This window comes from Hylobates moloch, unplaced genomic scaffold (genome assembly GCF_009828535.3).
Source record: "Hylobates moloch isolate HMO894 unplaced genomic scaffold, HMol_V3 SCAFFOLD_16, whole genome shotgun sequence".
Classification (NCBI taxonomy): Eukaryota; Metazoa; Chordata; class Mammalia; order Primates; family Hylobatidae; genus Hylobates; species Hylobates moloch.
The window spans coordinates 49,845,767-49,863,502 of NW_026652291.1; the positions used below are offsets into that span (position 1 = coordinate 49,845,767).

At 35.0% G+C, this 17,736-nt stretch overlaps 1 protein-coding gene across 10 annotated transcripts in view; it reads right to left on the bottom strand.

Moving 5' to 3' along the window:
- Nucleotides 1–1,045: 1,045 nt before the first annotated feature.
- Nucleotides 1,046–17,736, bottom strand: part of KTN1 (kinectin 1) — a 102,070-nt gene continuing 85,379 nt past the window's right edge. For 6 of the 10 annotated variants that reach the window (XM_058429955.1, XM_058429954.1, XM_058429956.1 and 3 more), the window contains 10 exons: nucleotides 15,397–15,477; nucleotides 14,552–14,641; nucleotides 14,330–14,422; nucleotides 12,878–12,949; nucleotides 12,567–12,650; nucleotides 12,324–12,407; nucleotides 9,674–9,757; nucleotides 7,156–7,248; nucleotides 5,930–6,050; nucleotides 1,046–1,530 (listed from right to left, as the gene is read on the bottom strand). In XM_058429955.1, coding sequence (XP_058285938.1) covers nucleotides 1,526–1,530; nucleotides 5,930–6,050; nucleotides 7,156–7,248; nucleotides 9,674–9,757; nucleotides 12,324–12,407; nucleotides 12,567–12,650; nucleotides 12,878–12,949; nucleotides 14,330–14,422; nucleotides 14,552–14,641; nucleotides 15,397–15,477 — 807 coding nt within the window. In that variant the 3' untranslated portion in view covers nucleotides 1,046–1,525. The remainder of the gene's footprint in view (nucleotides 1,531–5,929; nucleotides 6,051–7,155; nucleotides 7,249–9,673; nucleotides 9,758–12,323; nucleotides 12,408–12,566; nucleotides 12,651–12,877; nucleotides 12,950–14,329; nucleotides 14,423–14,551; nucleotides 14,642–15,396; nucleotides 15,478–17,736) is intronic. The other 4 variants (XM_058429957.1, XM_032134930.2, XM_032134931.2 and 1 more) reach the window with 1 other exon arrangement.

The following is a 17,736-nucleotide window of genomic DNA, read 5'->3' on the forward strand; positions in this document are numbered from 1 at the left end:
CTGTCTCAGGCTACAGATACAGCAAAGAACCAAAGAGATGTTTCCTGTCCTCGTGGAGCTTACTTACTGGTGGGAACAAGGGGAGTAGAAATCAAGTATGACAGACAATAAGGCAGAATAGGGAGGGCAGAAGGATAGCGGATAGTCAGGAAAGATTTAATGAGAAGGGTGACATTTAAGCAGATTTCAACACAGTGAAGGAGCAAGCCAAAGCTGACACACCAGAGTTCCAAGCCCAGAGAACAGAAAATGCAGAGGCCCCATGACAGAAGCATGACTGTTATGTGCACAAGAGGACCACAGTGCAGCCTAATGGGTACTTTAGTACTCAATGGCACAAGATATTTCTCAGTGGTTATTTAGCATCTGAAGTGTTTTTAACCAATTATTAAAAAAACTTTCATCGGCCGGACACAGTGGCTTACATCGGTAATCCCAGAACTTTGGGAGGCCAAGATGGGTGGATCACCTGAGGTCAGCAGTTCGAGACCAGCCTGGCCAGCAAGGTGAAACCCCCCTCTCTACTAAAAATACAAAAATTAGCCAGGCATGGTGGCAGGCGCCTGTAATCCCAGCTACATGAGAATTGCTTGAACCCAGGGGGCGGAGGTTGCAGTAAGTCTAGACTGTGCCACTGCACTCCTGCCTGGACAACAGAGTGAGACTCTGTATCAATAACAACAACAACAAAAAAAAAGATAACACATGTAAACTGTGTAACAGTGCCTGAAAAAGAAAACTAAAAGTTAGTTATTATTACTTCAAAAAAATAATAGTAATGGTAAAAACAGAGCTCCTCTACCTGAAGTGTGGGTGGTAAGTCTGAAATCCTAAATGCTTGCTCTGTCCTTTCTGAAACCCCAGCACTCCTGGGGCACTTTACACTGGACCAAACCGAAGAGGACCCAGAGCACCAGTTAGAAAGGTTATAGAAGCTACATAAACCCATCTTGTTGAATGGTTGCCAATTAATAGCTGTATTCTAAATTACAATGATCTGTACTACTAATGAAATCTGTTAAAGCTCAATAAAAATTAGAACAAGTCAAGTTTGAATAATAAGCATCCTTTTATTTGCTGACGCCATTACAAAAACCAATTACATTAGCAACAAAAAAGTGTTTTCTTGAGTTGAAGTCAGAGGCAGTTACTTCCCAAAATGTTAAGTAAAACAGTGTACAACATCAGTATTAAAATGTTAAATTTTACATTGTCTTTACCACTTTGATCTTCTGAACAATTTTATTGAGCAAAATAAGATAAAAGATTACATGTTTATCTTCAGGAATGTAAAGGTCTAATTATTCAAACAGTTTTTATTATAAAACTAAACTCTGAAGGTGTCTACAGAGTTGGCTTTTTTTTTCTTTCTTTAAATCAGTAGTCTAACAAGGATTAGAAAAGACAAAACTCTGTTCAGTGTTTCTGACAAAGTAGAAAGGGTGAAAACATAAATAAGGCTTTAATTTGGCAAAATATAATACAATGCCTTTTTTATCCTCAAATGAACAGTTTCTCAATTACTTCACTCTGTAAAAGATCAGAAAGAATGAATTTCACTTTAAAACAAAGCAACAGAAGGCAATCAGAAGACATTTGTCAAACACCAAAAGTACATATTCCATTTGATCTAGCATAGCCCTTTCAAATAGACTCAAAGCAATTCACACTAATGGTAATCAAAATGAGAAAAATCTCAGGATTCAAAGGAAACAAGCTTGTAGGTAGATATTTTTAAATGTGAGCCAAATTCTGTTAGAAAACATTTAAGACAACAACACTGGTAATCCATTTTTATTAGTCCTACTCAAGAGAATGTAAAGCTAAAGTGAGTGAGTAGCACTGAAAAGAGGTTGAATACAACCTTACCCCAGTGAATAAATAATTTAAAAGAGCAGAAACAGATTTTTTTTTTTTTTTTTAGGTCATATGACGTTTTCTAAGTCAGATAAGATGACTAAAGAAATTAAACTTCAAAAGCCATTAGAGAGACTAAGAGGACTTAACCAAACACAACATGCTAAATTTTGCCTTGGATTCTGGTTTGGGGAAAATAGTTAAAAAGCTATTTTGGGTACAACTGACAAAATGTGAATAAAGGGTTAATACTGGATAGTACATAACTACTATTTTGTCTTTTTGGATGTAATAATGGTACCACTGATTGATAAAACAATGTCTTGCTTTCGGAGATGTGTGCTAAAGTACTTAGAGATAAAATGTCATAACGACTAAAAGTTACTTTCAATTAGTTTAACAACAACAAAATACGTAGACATATAGAAAAAGATGAAGCAGATGGAGGGTTTATGGGTGTTGTACTATTCTTTCAACTGTACGTGTGAAATTTTTCAAAATAAAAAGCTTAGAGGAAAGAAGCAATTGGAAAATTAAAAAGCAAAGTTATCACTGGCTATTAACAGTTGATCGGAACGTCTAAAAAGATCACTAGCACGTTAAACTCTAAAGTGCTATGCAAACATATTACAGAAAATGAAAACCTGATCCATATGATAGCCGAGGTTCAGTGTAAAATAAGATAAGTTCTTCTCCAGAGCATTAACTCTTGTACCTCAGGAGCACTACAAAAGGATTTTTTCTTTCAGAAACACTTGAGAATCTATTTGTTAAAGGGAGTACAGAGAGCACACACAGAGCTTCACCTCCATTTCTTCTGGATAATACTGTAAGCCTCTCCAATACACTACTGACAAACCAAATATCAACTTCAGGAAAAAGTCAGAATTGATTGACAAAACTTCTAAGAGGCTGGCAAAAAAATAAATAAATAAGAAGACAAAATGAGGAGAAAAGAAAACAGTGACAAAAGGGATCAGTGAACACAGTGCCTGAATTAGGGAGAAGAAAAGCACTGATTAAGAACACAAGCCCTGTACCCAAACTACCTTGATTTAAACCTCAGCTCACCCATTAGCCGTATGACCTTGGACAAGTTATAGAATCTCTTTGGGTCTGTTGTAACATGGGAATAATAATACCTACCTACCTAACGCACAGGGTGGTTGTGAAGATTAACGGAGTTGCCACATGTTGGAAGCATGCTTACGCTTACAGGCATACTCATGAAGTATCAGCTATTTAAATTATCATCCTCCCTCAACAGGATTCTACAAACTGGTTCCAAGATAAGGTAACCTGGGATAATAAAGCTTCTGATTTGGTTAGAAATACACCTAGAAAACTTAGAAACCAGGCAAATGTGAAACAAAGAGTAGATATCTGGGAACAAAAAAGTATATTATAAAATGCCAATACTGTCAATTCACATAAAAGGCATCTTAATCAATCTCCCACTCCCCGAAAATGGAAAGAGGAGGATGGTACCCTTTTCTTTTTTTGATGGGGGGGAGGAAAAATAGGTAATGGGAAAAAAAATTTCCAAAAGAAAAGTTTTCACAAATTAAAGATAGCAGTTAAATACACCTACCCCTACAGCTCTAAGAAATGCTAAGCACTATGTATCAGGATTTAGAAAAACTACATCACTGCATATTATCTCTTGAGTATTTGTTTTTAAAAACAACTCTCCCTTTATTGAATATGTGCAGCATCATCATAAACAATTCGTAAGTACTTGTGTATATTTTTAAAGGTTTCTTGACATTAGATATATTAACCTATTACCTACATTCTAATGATTAAGACGTGTTTTCAATTTAATCATCTCGTGTCAGTTTAAAGAGTATACAGGAGGGAGAATATATGTAGCAAAAATGATAGCTAAGGATAAAAACCTGAGGGTAACACAAACATTTAATGGGTATAAAGAAGAGCTAAGGGAACCAAAACATAAGTACATAAGGAAGAATTATCAACGTCACTGCCAGGTAGAGCCTAAGGAATGAAGAAGTTCGAGAGTGCCTGGTGGGCCCATCATTCATGATATAATACTGTCAACCACCCACTTGCCAAACTTGGACTTATATTTATCAGCTGACAAAAGAATGTTGTGCTATCACTTAGGGGAGCTGCCTGCCAACTGCGTTGTGAGGGTATACAGACATATTTTAATAAATTACTATAATTCTGTAAATCAAAAAGAAAAACTGTTATTATCAATGATTCATATGTCTCAAATGTAATACAATTAAAACAAATGTGGCAACAGACAAGCCAAAAATAGTTCACAAGACTTAAAATGAGCAGACTATGTATTTGGGAAGAAAAGGAAAATATTAACATCTATGAGATGCTAAAGAGAGAATACTGCTTAGGTCTAAAGGCAAGGGGTAATAGGCAATCTTTTAATTGTTTAAGCTCTCTAGAAATGAAATCCTTCCCTTATAACACAAAGATCTAACGTCAGCATTTTTGACATATTTCATAAGTACTTTCAGTATCTCATCATATGCAAAAGAAGGGCCTATACTGGACCTAGCAATTAGGGATCATTAATGATTTTTGCAAAAATGATTTCACTGAAATAGCAGGAAGAAAAGCCATTCTAGAGTGTATAAAGTAATCAATAACAATAAATAAGTAGATAGAGAATATTTTCTTAAGAATACTAAATAGTAAAAAAGTAAAAAATAAGGGTGGTAACCTGAAGGAAGTACAAGGTTAAAATAAGCCATCTGAGCATGTTTTCAAGACTGAACAGAGGGAGCCAGTGGAAAAAATAAGGCAGAAGTCCTGGGAAGGAGCTATGGAAGAGTTTCCCTAGGAAGCAATGTTATTTCCTAATTTGGAAAAGCGAGGAAACGTGGCAGAATTTTTACACTGGGAAACTGGAGAAGTCGGCTTACCAAAGATAAAAGATTTGGGATGAGGCTTAATTACTTTTGTTGATATGTTGAAGAATGAGCTGGGCTTATTATATAGAAAGTCATGTTAGAGATAACTGACCTGAATTAGCATTTTGAAGGAGAGCATGTGTCAAGGTAGGCCAGAGGATGGATCACTCTCAAGTGAGACAAAATGCTCCTGTAACATCAAAATGGAAGTCCATCCCAACTTTTCCAGGATACCTAAGCTCTCCCTGAGGCCTTGTATAGCCCAACACAGTATTATCAGGGGTTCTGAAAGGGATAATTCAGTGATGAGATGCCCCTCAGGGTCTCCAGGATATCATGATTGTTTTAGAGAAAATATCTTCAAAAGAAGAGTATCTGAAGTATTCAGTGCATATCTGAATATTCTAATTACACTCTAGGCAGTGTGACTTAAGTTATTCATAAAACACGTAAAATCCAGGTAGCAACAGAAAAAAGAAAAAAAAACTTACAGCCAGAAAAACAAAAACTGCATTCACCAGCTGGAATACAAGTCATTTTAAAATGCTACCAAATCTGAGCCTTCCAAGGTAATATAGACAATAAAAGCTCATAACATGACTTGGTTAATTATGGGTTTAGCTATCCTCAAGTAAAAATCTCACTTCAGGAGCTAATGAATAAATTTCTTAGACTACCTAACAAAAGCAAACTTGAATAAAAACCAGCTTTCAATTTTAAGACACTGCGATGACTTTACTTTCAGTTCAGCAATCTTACCTCAGTTAAAATGTTATGGTCATTTTATTTTGGGAGGGAGGAAAGGAGGAAGGAAGGGAGAGGGGAGAAAAGGTCACAGATACTTACTCTAAACTAAGAACAGAATAAACTAACGAAGCAGTTGCAGGTATTAAGGCAACACACAAAAACCCAGGCAGCCAAGTTACAAGAGAATCTGTTGATACAAAGGTCAAAGGAGGCAAAGATAACCCCTCCAAGCTACAAGACCTTCAAAATATGCACAAAATAGAACTAAAGCTCCAAGAAAGCTTAAGGCTGTCACCTGAAAGTTCTAAGAGAGATAAAGAAGGAATATTTCCTCTAGTGAAGTGAGTTTCCTTTATTTATGTAAATACACATTACACATACACCTAACGTCAATTACCCATAGACAGGAATATTTCAGTTGTCCTTACCTAACACCTGGTAGTGCTCTTTCTCCTTTGTGAGCTGTTGGTTTACTGCCTGAAGCAACTGCTGTAACTGTGTTACAGTCTGATTTAGACTTACAGACATTGTCTCCTTCTCAGAAGACTCCTAAAAAGAGATGGAAGTGATGATAAACTCCATACACAAGGAAAAGAAATGTACAACCAAACAACAGAAAATGTTATATTGCTGATTTAAACACAAACATTAAAAAATCTGAACAATGACATGAAAATCAACAATAACAAAAACCACATAGAGAAATACTGTTTGCTAACTAGTGGTGCAAACTAGTTGGTACCAAAGAAAATTATGTTATAAATGTTGTCACCTGGCCACAAAAGGAAAAAAATCTAGAATCTATGAATATCAGAATCCATTTTTTCTTTCAGAAAAAAAAATTTGCCCCGCAAAAGAAAGCACATTCCAACCAGTAAAAAAAGTAGTTAATATATACTGAGCTCTTACTAAGTTAAGTGCCAGGCACTGTTCTAAGTACCACCTACTATTTTAAGTGTTTTATGTATTAACTCATTTACTTCTTTCAAAAACCCTACAGGATAGGTATTATTATCATTGCCTTTTACAGATGGGGCAACTAAAGCACAAAGTAGATAAAGATCTGCCCAAATTCACATAGCTACTAAGTGGCAGAGCCAGGACTCAAACATAGGCAGTCTAGCTCCAGAGTCTATACTCTAAGCCAGCGGTACCCAATCGTTTTGGCACCAGGGACCAGTTTTGTGGAAGACAATTTTTCCACAGATGCGTGAGTGCGGGGATGGTTTCAGGATGAAACTGTTCCACCTCAGATCATCAAGCATTAGATTCTCATAAGGAGCATGCAGTTCACAATAGGGTTTGCACTCCTATGAAAATCTAATGCTGCCACTGATCTGACAGCAGGCAGAGCTCAGGCGGTAATGGTCATTCACCCACCACTCATCTCCTGCTGTGTGGCCTGGTTCCTAAAATGCCACTGACCACAGTCCAGGGATTGGGGACCCCTGCTCCATACCTCTCAACACAACCCTTAAAATTAACATACCTCACTAAGCAAAAATGAGATCAAACATCAGTGAAAACACTACATTTTAGGGACAGGATATTTTCAAGGAAGATGACTTTTGGAGATGGACCTTATACATTTTTGTTCTTCACACAGGTCACAAGGTAACTAGCTCAGAGATCTGGGGATGAAGAAAATACATACCGTTTCTGGGGAAACATCACTATTTTCAATAACAGTAGTGTCTCCAGCAGCTTTTACTATTTTTGACTGGATAAGCTCCAGTGACTGTTGAGCCTATAAGGAAAGCAATATGGTAGCTACTAAATAATACAGTTGATAAATACATAAAGAATTAATAATTTTATTCATTTTGTAGAAAAGTTCCTGTCAAAAGACGACACAGGTTTTTCCCTCCAAAATGAAAATAGCTTCACCCCCCACCAGATTATAAGAACATATGTTCACTGTTTTTAAAAGCTTAAGTAATACAGAAACTATATAAAGCAATTTAAAAATAGAAATAACCATAGTTGATATTTAGGTTAGTATTAGTCTAGATTAAAGGTTAGTCAAATCTGGTCCAAAGCCTGTTTTTGTACAGAACACAAGCTAAGAATATTTTTTACTTTTTAAAGGGCCATGTTGCTGGGCGCAGTGGCTCACGCCTGTAATCCTAACACCTTGGGAGGCCGAGGCGGGTGGATCACCTGAGGTCGGGAGTTCGAGACCAGCCTGACCAACATGGAGAAACCCCGTCTCTACTAAAAATACAAAATTAGCCGGGTGTGGTGGCACATGCCTGTAATCCCAGCTACTAGGGAGGCTGAGGAAGGAGAGTCGACTGAACCTGGGAGGCGGAGGTTGCAGTGAGCCAAGATCGTGCCATTGCACTCCAGCCTGGTCAACAAGAGCGAAACTCCATCTCGAAAAAAATAAAATAAAATTAAGGGTTATGTTAAAAAGGAGACAAAAATATTCTAAAGAGATCATACGTGACCTACAAACCCTAAAAAAGCTTTGGGGTTTGTCCACCCCTAGTTTAGATCCCTCTCTACATATTATGTGCTTATAGAAAATATTACATAAATGAGCTTTAACATACTACTGCTTTATACTTACCTATTTTACAAAGTATGTTATTAACTTTTTTTTTTTTTTAAGACAGAGTCTTGCTCTGTCGCCCAGGCTAGAGTGCAGTAGAGCAATCTCAGCTCACTGCAACCTCTGCCTCCCGGGTTCAAGCGATTCTCCTGCCTCAGCCTCCTGAGTAGCTGAGATTGCAGGTGCGCACCACCACACCCAGCTAATTTTTATATTTTTAGTAGAGACGGGGGTTTCACCATGTTGGCCAGGCTGGTCTTGAACTCCTGACCTCAGGTGATCCACCTACCTTGGCCTCCCAAAGTGCTGGGATTATAGGCGTGAGCCACCACGCCCAGCTGTTATTAACTTTTTTTAGTCAAATATTTATGTGCTTTTCCAATCAAATGTTGCACAATATTTCTACTGTATAGGTATGGGGCAGTTAATTGTCACCTATCATTGCCATCTTAGCTATTGTAAATAAGATGGTATATCTATTATATAACTTTGAGCACCCATTTAGTATTTTTAAAGTACTTTCTAAGAAACTACATTGCTAGGCTAAATTCCATGTTTCATATTTTGATCCAGGGGTCAAAAATTAAAATCACGTATCAAAGTAAACTGACTGCTCAACCATAACAGTGTATTAAGCATCAGTTTGTCCTCTAAAACAGACCCAAATTCACATTCTGTCTACACTCAAATAATCTGACAACACTTGTGGATTCCTAGACTTTTACATAACAATTATAAACTATACGCATACAGAATCAAAAAAAAATTTCTTTCAACTCTTTAAAAGGAGTATTATTTTTTTAAATCAGATAACTTTTAAAATCTATTAGAATACCAAATATTTAAATGTCAGACAATATCTAATATTGGTGAGGGTATAGGGAAATACATGTTCTCATACCATGTTGACAGGAGTATAAATTACTACTTTTAGGTTTCTGGGATTCCGTTTTATACTATCAAAATTTAAGGTGTGTGTACCTCTTGTTCTTGCAATTCCAAAAAGTGACATTTGTTTTGCTAATGATGATATATCCATAAACACTATCATAGCTCTAAAACAGCTTTGATATAAGAATATGTGAATTCTACTATTAAAAGTAGACCTCAAAACAGAATTATAAATAACCCGTCAAACCAATGCAAAGAAATGCAGTCCTAAAAATCATTCATTTGCATTGAGATTAGGAAAAATATATTTGTATGAAGAAATAAATGAAGGAAAAACTTCTGAAAAAAAACAGCAATTTATATCTTTGTTTTATCCAAAAGACCAAGAGAAAAATACTTTGTAAATGAATACACAGCCAAATCCCAATTTTAAAAAATATATGGATGCAGCCAAATTTTAATAACTCCAACCAAATTTTACTCTGTACTTTATAAAGCAATTAATTATAGAAATATGAGGAAATAATGAGGTGAATTAAGAATCCTGGAAAAACAAGCCAAAAAGTTTCATTCCAAAATAGTAACTAATAACAAGCAGCTTAAATTTATAAAAGGTTAATATAATGATGCAAAACAACAAATCCAGAATTAGCAGCATAAGTTTGCTTAAGATTGAACACACAACATAGGCTCATGATACGACATCTCTAGGACAAACAGTGCCTACCTTATGCAAATCACCAGCTACCTTCTGTCTTTCATTTTGTTCAGTTCTAAGTTTTGTGAGTGTTTCATTTAACTGTGCCTTCAACTGTAAAAATAAAGGAACACCATAATTAACTTAATTTGCATCATTCTTTGATTATGCTGATACCTCTAGGACTGAAGAATGAATGGGACTGCTAACAGTTATTATGCACAGTGGATTAGCCAATATGCTGCACCAGATGTATAGAAAGGCTAAGCAGTAGAGGTTCCCATCTGTAAAGCTAAACATAAGAAAAGCCACAGAAATGAACTACAGTTTAGAGCAGAAAACTGCAAATGCAAAAACAAAACCATCAAATTCCAGTAAAGTGCCTTTTGAAGGTATTACTATTTATAACAGTCACTGAAATTATTCCAAATTAAAAGCCAAATAGATACTTTACCCATTAGTTTTTAAAGGCTTTCTTAATCTATACAGTTCAATTAGTCAATTATACAATATTTTTAAAAATATTGAACAGAAGACTACAAATCCAGTCAAATTAAAACTCCTAAAATACTGACCATCGTTTAAGGCTTCACTAAGAGGTAGTACAAGACCACACTGGCCTAAATTATACCATCAAGAAATGCCTTACGATACACCTATGAATAACCAATCTGTCAAAACAGAAAGTTCTGTAACTCTCGTGCAAATATATAATGCCGCTTCTCTGATTTTCCAATTAAATATAAGCAAGGAAAATGAACTATATTGCTCCCAAAAAACTTTCTTCTTACTCTCATAAGGTAATTGTTTTTGCTTCCCACCCATGGGCACTTTTGAAACAGTTCTAGAGGCCCAAAGGCGGAAATACAAGGCAGTGACATTTAAAATTGGAGGGAGAATTAAAAACGGGCAGCAGTGGGGCAGAGGGAAATTCCACTTGGAAATTTTATCTGAGGAATTCTATGTTAAGTACCCAAATAAATTTTGCTCCTTTACACAACTTTAAGTTTTAATATTCTCCATCAGAGAAATGAATCTTTTGGCCCAAGAATACACAAAGCACGTATAGGCAAACAAAGCTATTTTATCATAAAAAGTAGCAGCAGTTATTCTGAGCAAACAAACATTAAAATAAAGATTCCAAACTCTAGGGAAAAATGTAAGTATCAACCACTCAAAATGATCTCCTGACAGAAGGAGGGGGACAAAAAATCAAAATAAAGCATTAAGCTGAGTGGAAATGTAACCATGTAACTGCTGGGTCAGCCACTAAGCACCAAAGTTGTAAGTAAAACTCTAACAACTAGAAATGATTTTTTAAAAACATAGAGTGAGGACTTATAGCCATGACATATCACAGTCCTAATCTGTGCAACGTATAGCATAGAACTAGTCTCACAATGCAGTGTGAATGAGTTCAATTAAAGTAAAACATTGATAAATAAAACAAAGATTTAAAAATTAGAGGTGTAGGGCTCTGTGTGTGTAGGGCTGTGTGTGTATGAACATCCCTAATCTGAAAATCTGAACTCTGAAATGCTCCAAAATCCTAAACTTTTTAAGCACTGACATGACAATCAAAGGAAATGTTCATTGGAGCATTTCAGATTTCGGATTTTCAGATAAGGGACACATACAGAGCAAGCATATAATACAAATAATCCAAAATCCCCCCCAAAATTGCTGGTTCCAAGCACTCCAGATAAAGAATACACAACCTGTATTTCATACAGCACTACTCTAAAAATTGATTCCCATAAATTCTTGCCGTAACATAGGATACCAACCACAAATGAATGAGTTAAAGTTTTCTTGGTACATTGAGTAATGTTAACAAGAAAATTCCAAACTGGGCAGGGTGAACTTTGGGTAAGGAAAAAACTTACTTACTGTAATCTTCTGAGAGTTTATTAAGGTACTTAAAAAAAAAAATCTAATCCCTGTGCTGTAACAATTTTTAACTCACAGGGAAGACATAACAGTTGTTGTTTCAAACAGAGAGCAAGACAGCCATATCCGTCTAATAGCTAAGTCTGTCACAATCAGTACAGTTTTTAGAAAACTTGAGAATAGGAATACAGGGTACTATATGTTTTAAGACATTTAGCTAACATAAAATTATCTCAAAGTCTATGCTTTTAGGATTACTACGCTCTAAATAATATGTTGATAATAAAGACTCATATGCTTTTTAATATTTGTAATATATAGAGAGACTAGGTTAAAATTAGAAACTGGATTAGATTACTGCCCTTGAATGAAGAATACGTGTCTTTGACTTTCAATATAATCTTCTCCCAGGTTAGAAAATAAAAGGCCCCATTAACTATGATAGTCTGAGAAGAAAATCTTCGTAACTCAGCCAATCTTTATTTCATTTCTTTATTCACAGAAAAGACTGCTGTTCGAGAAAATAGGATTTATAAAACATGGAAAATTTTGAAAAAGTGTTGGAAGCCAAACATGCCATTGTTAGGAGCTAAGAAAAGAAGGATCATTTTAGGAGTCAAGAAAAGAAAGATAATCTTAAGAATCATCGGAATATGAAGATTATCTTAGACTTACAAAAAGGCCAAGCTAAAGATGTTAGCAAAGAAAAAAAAGCTTGGATGGTTTCTCCACATGTCAACAAAGTGTTTTCAGTGCCTACTTGATACCCAGTGGAGGACAAGCTTCTTACCAAATTTAGCTCTTCATTCTGTCTTACTGCTTCAGAATATGAATCATCAAGTTTTTTCTGCAATTCAGTCAACAGATCTTTCAGCTGCAATGAAGTTTAGAGTTTAAGATTGATCTCCTTATGATAGCCCATGTTTTGTATGCTACTCGGAAGCTCTGCCACAAACAACTTACACTGAAATATCACTGTTATAAACTTAATCTGAATTGAGAAGCAAGTTTGAAAAGATTTTGTTTTAAGTACCTCTCTGACTTCTGTAACATAGGTAGATCGTTCCATCTCTGCCTTCTCTAGTTCCATTTCCAAATGTTCTCGTTCTCTTCTCAGCTAGCAATGCAACAAAGGAAAAGTTAACACACTTAAAATTTCCTTTCATAATATTTCCCCACAAGGCAAAGTTATGACACTTATGAATATAAAACTGTATCAACCCAAACACTACCCAAGATATTAAGAGCATAACTATAAAGTAATCTTAAACTATAGATCTTCAGACAATCGTTAATGCTAAAAACAAATCCATAGGTTACAAGTAAAACAATCAAATAACATACATTTTCAATATCCTTATTTTCTCTTCTTAATCGCTCTAGCTCTTGTTCTGAAGATGTAAATGATGACTGCATCTGAAATGTGAAACAATTATATGGCCAAGTAAACCACCAAGGATATAGCAGTTTCTATCCTGTAGAATTCTGATCAATTAAAAGACACTTCCCAGGTTTTGAAATGCATCTCATTTAAAGTCTTACTGAATTTTAAAAGACCTTAAAAATGAGTCACATTGAACTTGATTTAAATTGTGGTCCAAACCTACTCCATTTGTATATTAGGCTCGGCTAAAAGTGATTAATTTTTGATTAGTATTAACTGATATTCAGCTGTATTTATTCTGCAAGTGCATTAAAGTAGAGTACCATCAGCAACTGTAAATTCTGCACATTGGCCCCAAAAAATAAGTGAGTAACAGTACTCTTTATCATGCTGAAGTAAAAGGGAGAAAAATTAAGGTTGCACAATAACATTCAGGTCCCACAAATAGAAGAATGATTTTTTCTTGAATTCTATATTATGGGTTAAATACTTTAAAACTGATTTTGAACCCAGTATTCTTTTTTTTTTTATTATTATTATACTTTACGTTTTAGGGTACATGTGCACAATGTGCAGGTTTGTTACGTAAGTATCCATGCGCCATGTTGTTTTGCTGCACCCATTAACTCGTCATTTAGCATTAGGTATATCTCCTAATGCTGTCCCTCCCCTCTCCCCCCACCCCACAACAGTCCCCAGAGTGTGATGTTCCCCTTCCTGTGTCCATGTGTTCTCATTGTTCAATTCCCACCTATGAGTGAGAACATGTGGTGTTTGGTTTTTTGTCCTTGCGATAGTTTACTGAGAATGATGGTTTCCAGTTTCATCCATGTCCCTACAAAGGACATGAACTCATCATTTTTTATGGCTGCATAGTATTCCATGGTGTATATGTGCCACATTTTCTTAATCCAGTCTACCGTTGTTGGACATTTGGGTTGGTTCCAAGTCTTTGCTATTGTGAATAGTGCCGCAATAAACATACGTGTGCATGTGTCTTTATAGCAGCATGATTTATAGTCCTTTGGGTATATACCCAGTAATGGGATGGCTGGGTCAAACGGTATTTCTAGTTCTAGATCCCTAAGGAATCGCCACACTGATTTCCATATTCTTTACCAGTATTCTTTTCCAGCATCCTTTACCTTATCACACAGTAATTCTGTAACTAGCACTCTACATTCTATATGATTACCCTTTAGTCATACTTTAAAACCAGTGATTTTCAAACTTGGGTGGGCATTAGACTATTCTGGAGGGCTTATGAAAACAGACTGCTGCCACCCCACATACGTTTTGGATTTGGTAGCTGGGTTGGGGCCCAAGAATGTGCATGTCACATGATGCTGATGCTGCTGGTTCAAGCCCCACACATTGAGAACCACTGCTCTAAGCTTTTCTTTTGTAAATACCTGTTTAATAGTCTTGTGTGATTCATCAACCTTAACTTTCCATTTATTTTCTTCTTGCTCAACACTTCTCTGTAGCTTCTGTAAAATTCCTTCCTACAGACAAAAGTATAGTTGTTTTGAAAAATTCATGTTCTAATGCCAAGATAAAACTATTTAGGCCATGAAGGAAGAAGGTAATGATTTAAAGTAAAATCAAAATGTAGATTAAAAATCATTTCCTACTGTTTCTGCAAGGACGGATTTGTATTTTTCACATTCTAGCTGTAACAATGTGTGCATTTCATCAGCTTCTTTCAACTTGTGCTCTAGAACCTGCAAAGAACGAAATAAAGAAAAATTCCGTAATTCTACCAGAAAGCTTTATGCTTCAAGTTTGTTTTAGTACTTAATACTGTAATATGCTAAATGGTTTCAAAGTGTTTTATAAGGAAACACTACATTTCAACCTTTCTAAGTAGCAATGAAGTTCATTCAATGACCCTTTTGGTCATTTTTATTAAACAATGTTATAATAAATAGTCTTGGTACTAAAGTCTTTAGTCAGGTGGTAAGATCAAAGCAGATCCACATGTGAAGAACGGTCACAATGCCTATGCCACACACATGGGAAAGAGGATTTTATTCATGCCACTTGAGATACAAGAAAACAATAATAATAAATCCCCCCAATTTCAGTAGCCAAGGATAAAAACCAATCCAGTTTCTAAATACCTCTAATGATGTATTTGGGGATGCTTCAGCAAACCAGTGAGATTCTACCTATCTCGACTGATCTTTACTTTTTAAACCTAGGCTAAAAAAATAGTAAGGGATAAATATTCAATTTTAGAAACAATTAAAATACAGAGTTTAAGGAATGGCAAACATTAGCTTTGTAAACAAATCAAATGCAAAGACGACTTACTGTATTTCAACTAAAATTTAAACAAAATGAAATCACCTTCTTACACTTTCTCAAAAGAGCCTTATTCGATTATCTTTTATCTTTTCCAAGCTCATGAAGACAAAATCTTATTTGCTTCTTTTTTCTATGTTTAAATTACGAACAGTTCATATGCTGAACTAACCTTAACCTCCTCTGACCCTGAAGTTCCAGCCATACATTCTTTTGCCTTTTTTTCAAATCCATGCAACCATTCACTATAACTCTGTGGACGAGAAAAGTTAAAATCATTAATTTCCAAAGGAAAAAAAAATCCAAATAAAATAGGTCAAACATTTAAAATAACCAGATTAGATAATTATAAAAGAAACCTACACAGACAAACAGGACATTGCTACAAATTTCAAAGAGGAATGTAACTACTGCATAAGTTGGACAAAACCCACTTTTAAAAACAAGCACTAAAAACAGACCTACGTACCTACCATCAAAATAAAATCTTATATACCTAACCAAGAGTATTTTCAAATGAATTCTGCAGTCGCAGGTAGAAAAACCTGGGTTCAAATCTGGCCTCTACCACTTACTAGCACCAGGACAAATAATCTTTAAAACACAAAAAACCCCGAATAATTTTTCAAAACTGTTTCCAGGTAAAACAGTTCTCAAAAATGAAGTATTTTGAGTTCATAAAGTGAAAGTTCAACTGAAGATGTTCCATTTGGAGGATTTCAAATTCTATGAAAATGCTCCAAGGACTCTAAAATTATTTCATTCAAATTAGGAAATATTATTATTTTAAAAATCCTAATGAGAAGTGATATGCATACACATTTACTTGTTTAAATCCAACCACAACTCAATTTGTGCTGACAGGTTAGCTGATGTAAATATGCATATATTACAGTTTTGGCATTTACTCTAAATTTTAGAATAAATTACTCTAAATTATTGATGCTTATCTGAATTTTACACTTTGATAAAGTGTATCTGTGTGTTAGATACTTTAAATCAAATTTCCTCTTATTCCTTCTTTTAAGCCTTTGGATTAAATTTAAGAAAAAAAAACTCATGAAATTTTTATTAACTGCTATAATATAAACTGTTACATATGCAGCTGAATCAGGATTCTCTGTAAACTATCAAATAACAAAAAACAAAAGTAGATGCTGAGTCACTCCATAGTACAATACCTTTAATATCAAACTAGTTTTAAAACACTATTTAACATTCTCACATTATAAATCTGAACCAAGACTAAATGTACATTATCAGAATCCTACTTAACAGTTTCAACTATTGGTACCCAACATAAATTAAAATAAGATAAAAAACTAGTTTCGTTGCTTAAAGTTTGTAAATTTCCCTCTAGGTCATATAATTTAGATCTCTCCTATGTTGACTGCTCAGCAAGACAGCAAAAGGAAACAGTAAAAAAAATTTATATATTTTTATATCTACTGATTATCTTGACTTATCTTAATATTAATGAAGCTTATTGCTTTATTATTTTATAACGTAGTTTATTGTCCTTCATATCTTTACAAACCTAAAATGCCAGACTCTAATGTTAGCACATAGAAAGTTTAGTACATTTCTTGTAGACTATATGCAGAAATATTCAACTTTTAACAAGTATATGAACAAAAGCCAAAGAGTATCATCCATATATTATGATGACTTATAAATATTTATAGTGTCAAAAAGATCTGGTTACTGAGAGTGGGTAGTATTGCTGTTAGAAAAGAAAATTTTTACTGCTGGTGACCTTATACAATCTTTGAAGAACAGAAATTATCAATCATTAATTCTCTTGGCTCATAAAGTACTGCCAAAAAATACATCCCCCAATATTATTTCCATAAATAAAATATAAAGTAGAAACAAAAACAGGTTATGCCACAAAGAAAAAAAAATTAAATATATTAATAGCAACCCTTTCTCTTAGGTTCAATTTAACGACAGCACTAGAACTGATAGCGTATCTATACGTTTACTCAGTGCTAGATATTTCATCAGTTCAACTCAAAAGTGGTAGAGAGCTCCTAAACTGATCAAATCAGAACATATCCTCGATAGTTACAATGGAAACAAAGGAGTTTTCTCTCCTTACTTGAAATAAATGTAGGCTATACTTAACTCAGACTACAAATAGAACAAGCCATTAAGTTTACTTACCCCACCCCTAGCACCCACAGAGCTCCTTGGAGAAATAGTTGATTCTATGTTTGGGGCAGGAAATGTATATGATAAATCAGGAGCACCTTATCATACCACAAAGCATAGAAGCTATCAAAGTTTAGCAGCATTGTGTCAAAACGACTTGGTAACCAACCTAAATAAGTTCCAATGGGCCAAAGGAAGACAAGTAGACATTACGAATCTCCTGATAAAAGTGTACACCACCGCCTATGAAGTGGTCTTGCCCCTACTCTACCCTACCCCCAAAATACTGAGCCTTAATCTGACCAGGAATCAGATTCCTGATTACCGACTTGACATATAAAGGATACATAAAGAAAAG